Source organism: Bidens hawaiensis, unplaced genomic scaffold (assembly GCF_021521415.1).
Source record: "Bidens hawaiensis isolate Kalapana, Puna unplaced genomic scaffold, B.hawaiensis_p1.1 tig00000326_1, whole genome shotgun sequence".
Taxonomy (NCBI): domain Eukaryota; kingdom Viridiplantae; phylum Streptophyta; class Magnoliopsida; order Asterales; family Asteraceae; genus Bidens; species Bidens hawaiensis.
This window is the reverse complement of record NW_027491025.1, coordinates 7,478,469-7,483,771: the sequence shown is the minus strand read 5'-3', so window position 1 is coordinate 7,483,771 and position 5,303 is coordinate 7,478,469. Positions and strand designations below refer to the sequence as shown.

Genomic DNA, 5,303 nt, shown 5'->3' with positions numbered 1-5,303 from the left:
ACATACATACATAAGTATGTACATGCTTACATACATGCATACATTCAAACTTTCACTCACAATTTGCTACACAGAAGTAAACATGTAATAGATAATCATAAATTGTATGTTTGTGAAACGCGCAAGTAATAAAGCATGATGTGTTTGATAAGATAATGAAAACCGCCTTAGAAAAAGAACACAAAAGTGTGAATAACACATAAGTTTTTGCTAACATAAAATAAAAGGAAAAAGAAAACAGTTTCATTCATCGGAACTCGAATCAGTTTCACGGCTTTCATCAGAGTCTGTGGTGTCATCACTTTCATATGAATCTTGGGTCTCGTCGCTTTCACCGTATTCGACAGATTGTTTACCTATCGACGCTGCTTTTTCGTTGCGCATTTGGTCCCTTTCTTTTCGCCGTTGCTCCCGTTCTTTACGTCTTCGCTCCTTTGCTTGCATAAATTTGTGATGGTTACGGGAGTCATGACCACAAACATGTTTGTTACATTTTTTACAGAACCTCTTTGGTTTCTTGCTTTTCTTCTTCGCTTCCTCCCCAGGACCAGTCTTGCGCTTGCGAGAACCAGAACCCTTGTTTCTTATGCCTTTGGGTGCAGTTATTGTGATAGTTTCTGGTATCTTGTATCCAATTAAATCTTGTACTATGGTAGACTTGCTGTTATAGGAAGGTTCTTTGGGGATTGTCTTGTAACATCCTAAAATTTATAATGTTGAATAAATGAAGTTATGTTTAGTGATTTCGCGTAATTAATTAATATCGGGTAAGTAGCGGATCATGGACTTGGATTAATTGAGATGGGTTAAATGAGAATGGGCCTTAGGTCCATGGGATTTAAGGGATATAAATACCCCCTAAACCCAAAAATATCTTTCATTCTATCACTTTTCTAACACACTCCAAAACACACACACACCACACAACTTCGCCGTCGGCCGAGGGAAGAACCGGGCAGATCCGAGAGAGAGAGAGAGAGAGCGATTAGTTGTGATAACAAGTAAACGAGATCCAAACAAGCTCAAAAAGGTATGATTCTTTATCTTTGAAGTTTAAAGATCCGAGCTTTATAGCGTATATACGACCGAAAATGGTTGGGAAACGTAGTGGGTGATGTCGAACCATAACAAGGGTGTTAAAATCGCCCAAAATGCTGGACAGAAATCAAAGCCGTGGCTGATCTGGGCAACTTCGCCTTCAAAGCGATAACTTCGCCTTCAAAGCGATAACTTCGCCTGAGGCCAAGTTCGCCTAATTGATAACTTCGCTTATGGCCAAGTTCGCCTAACTGGTAACTTCGCCTAAAGCCAAGTTCGCCTGATAACTTTGCCTAAAGCCAAGTTCGCCTGATAACTTCGCCTAGAGCTAAGTTCGCCTGAGGTTTAACTTCGCCTAAAGCCAAGTTCGCCTGATAACTTCGCCTAAAGCTAAGTTCGCCTAAGGTTTAACTTCGCTTAAAGTCAAGTTCGTTTTGAAAATGAATTAAAAATCTAATGAAAAATGTGTTAAGACAGTTAATGGAAATAAAATTTTTCCAAGCTGACCTGGCAGCTCGACCCCAGCCAGGGGCTCTGCCCCTTGGACCCTGCTAGAGGCTGCCGCCCCTAGACCCCGCTACCAGGGGCGCTGCCCCCAGACCCCCGTTCTTTGTGGGTAGTAGTTAAGACTGGAATGATGATATGAGTAGTGATAGTTGTTTGATACGTGTACTTGTTATACAGTCAGCCGTGCACAACTGAAGAAAGGGATTACGATTAACGGTGAACGTAACCGTGTTCAAGTGAGTTTCTAGCCCCATTTATGTGTTATGTTTTCGGGGCTGTGTGCATACTCAATATGTTTGTTAATACGCTTATCCTAAGAGGTAAGTGTATGCCTTATGTGAATGATATGATATGTATGAATGATTTCTTGATGGTACGTGAACGATCTTCGGATATTGCACGTACTGTCAGGTTGTAACGCTATGTGTAAGGTAAGTATGATATGTATGCTTATGTGTATGAATGTGATAAAGTTAATAAAAGAAGGAAAGGATGGTTGTATGGTTACGAAAAGGGTACCGAGCCCTAATAATACTCGAGGTATGATGTATGGTTGTATGGTAACGAAGAGGGAATCGAACCCTACTAATATTCGAGAACTAGGGAACCGAACCCTACTAATATTCGAGGAAAGAGGGAAACCGAGCCCTAATAATACTCGTGGAAAGAGGGAAACCGAGCCCTAATAATACTCGTGGAAAGAGGGTACCGAGCCCTAATAATACTCGAGGAAGGAGGGTACCGAGCCCTAATAATACTCGAGGAAGGAGGGTACCGAGCCCTAATAATACTCGAGGAATGTAGGGCGTAATGCTCTTTATAACGTAAGATATGAAGGTAAGTTAATACAAAAGAAAGAATGAAAGTATGAAAGAATGAAAGTATGAAAGTATGAATGAAAGAATATAAGTTTATGTGTATTGTATAGTGTATGATTAACTAGAACTCACTCAGCGTAGCTGACTTTTAGTATGCACGCAGGTGAGTAGGATGAGACGGCTTGCTTGAGGAGACACGTGGCATTGAACAAGAGTCTGGCATCTGAAGACTTATGATGTTTTAATTTTAATGCTTTAATGTTGAAAGACAAAGGATGTTTTGAGACAAGTTATAAATTATGTAATGTTTTATGAAAGTTTTATATTCCGCGTAAATGTTTTAATTAACTCTGATATTTAGAACTGTGTTTATGAGTAAATCCAACACGAAAGTAGGGCTACCGGTAACGGGGCCTTACATGTCTCCCATATTTTATCCCTCAACTTTTGCATTTGTACGACCAAGGATTAAAGTAGATCTGTGTTGCCTCGTGCACGGTCGACACATTGACCGGTTAAAGATAAAAACTGTTGTCTTAGTTTAGATCTTACATCGAGAGGAACACCATATCTAGCTTCAATTTTGAAAAGTGATGATGGTAAGACGTCACTCCTCCACCGCGTTGGGATGTATTTTTCGGGGATTTCATCAATTTGATCGATTTGGAATACGCAAAAGATGTGTCTACATAGGTAGCCGATGTGAGTGAACCCCTTAGACGAGCATGCAAATGTATTATCAGTGGGATTGTGAGTAGCCTGTAACATACGAAAAAGGGTGATTATCTGATGACATGGTTGCATATAAAAAAAAATAATTTACGAGTTTATGTTGTTAAGTGGTAAAAAATTAACCTTAAACACGCCAACAAGACCCTTCCTTTTATCTTTGTGACGGATAAGGTGGATGTTTAATCCATTATCTGACTCGATTCGATCACGGGCACAGTTATAAAGACCTTTATAAATCTCTTTCTGAACCTCTTGAAAAGTTTTGATTGTATATGTATAGGAAGCATGGCGTTCAATTGGCAAGTGGGTCTTCAATGGTGGTGTTTCGGTTGTAGTTTTATGTTGCAATTGTCGTCGAGCATCACGTTGAGCATTCAACGCCTTTTCAAAGCAATTCATAAATTCAACCAGAGTGTTTCCCATGCTAGAATAAACTTTGAACTGAGAATTCGAACTCTCACATCTGGATGTAGTTTTCATCAAGCAACACATAGGTAACTCTCTAAAGTAAGCAGGAACCCAGTGTTTCCTGATAGCAAACATATCAGTTAACCAGTTGTTGTCACCTAAGTTGAATTCCTCAATCAAATCATGCCATCTTGATTCAAAAGTCTCCGGTTTGATGAAAACGTTCCAAACTAGTTTATGAACAAGAGCCTTAATATTTTCATTACGCTTCGAATCGCCATTTATCTATAAGAAAAGACATACAAATAGAAATCAATTTGATGTTGCATCTGGTAGACACAATAATATAAGAAAAAACAACACGTTTGCTAAAAAAATGTAAAAAAAACATTTATTATTTTAAAATAGAGGATTTCACACAAACAAGTGTGATAAAAAATAGCCTATAGGTAATGTAATGATATGATTATGATTGTGTTATGACTGATCAAGTTAATGTATTATACCATACAGATTAAATGTTGCATTTACTTTTGTTTTTATTTTACTGTGTACCAAATGGTGGTACAATGAAGCAAACGGTTTCAATGGTTATTAACATATCTAATTACCAATATGTACAAACACAGTTCATACCAATATACACAATACAATGACAAAATTAAATTATCAAACCCAAACATATTTTAGTAGGTATTAAAATGAAAGTCAGATACATACCTTGACAGGAATTTTGTTGGTGACATGCCACATGCAGAGTCTATGTTTCGATTCGGTCAGAACGGTTGCAACCGCTTTCTTCATTGCTGGGTCCTGATAAGTTAAAACCAACGGTGGTTGCGTTCTGTGAGCTTTGAGGAAAGCTTTTAATAACCACTGGTAAGAATCAATTGTCTCATTATGGATCAAGCCAACCCCAAAGCATACACATTTCTTGTGGCAGTCGACTCCCGTGAAAGGCACGAAAATCATGGAATACCTATAGTAAAAAAAAGAATTAAAAATAAATTTTTAAACAACCTATTTAAAAACATAATGACATCATTATATACCTGTTTGTGCCGTAGGTAGCATCGAAAGCTAACACCTCACCAAACAAATTGTAGTTTTGTATGGATATATCATCAGCCCAGAAGAGTCCATGTAACTCACCGTCGACAACTTTGTGTTCAGAAAAATAATTGTCCAAATGAAGCATACTGTCACTGAACTTGTCTACAACCATTTGAGCATCCGCATCAGCAATAAGACACCTAACATCTCGCGTTTGGTTCTTCCAATCATTCTTTGATCCTCTAACTAAGTGTTGACCACCCATCAGAGACGCCTGAACACGGTGAGCAATTGTAGGACCAAAACCCATACATTGGAAACCTTGAATGAATTCCTTTTCTGAGAATTGTAACTGTCTTCGTCCTCTTGTTAGGTCCATATTAAGCTCACTAACCAGTCCGTGATTATGGGCCTCTTCGAAATGATATATCTCGAATCCTTCTGAGGTTGATGGAACCTTAAGTCTAATACACGCGTTGCAACCCGTAACCTTTATATTTGTGTTACGCCGCTTGGTAGAGGACGATGTCGTGTCCATGGTATCAATGTTTTACGCGTGGGCTGCCGGCTTTGCTTCAAACTATATACCTATGTGAGATGACACCTTTCGTCTATGTTCTAGTTGAAACCCGTACATAACAAGCGCATCTTCCCAGGTTTTAAAATGTAGGCCAATTAAAGGTTGTTCATCAGTTGGCACCTTTGGAATCCAATACTTGGTCCCGTTATGTGAGTAGATGCAGTTTG

At 38.8% G+C, this 5,303-nt stretch overlaps 1 protein-coding gene across 1 annotated transcript; it reads right to left on the bottom strand.

Moving 5' to 3' along the window:
* Window positions 1–243: 243 nt before the first annotated feature.
* LOC143622113 (protein FAR1-RELATED SEQUENCE 5-like) lies at window positions 244–5,094 on the bottom strand. Its single transcript, XM_077093353.1, has 5 exons — window positions 4,556–5,094; window positions 4,224–4,482; window positions 3,219–3,788; window positions 2,852–3,122; window positions 244–701 (listed from the first exon to the last, which is right to left on the bottom strand). Exons 1-5 carry the CDS (start codon window positions 5,092–5,094, stop codon window positions 244–246), a joined length of 2,097 nt encoding a protein of 698 aa, XP_076949468.1.
* Between the last annotated feature and the right edge of the window lie 209 nt (window positions 5,095–5,303).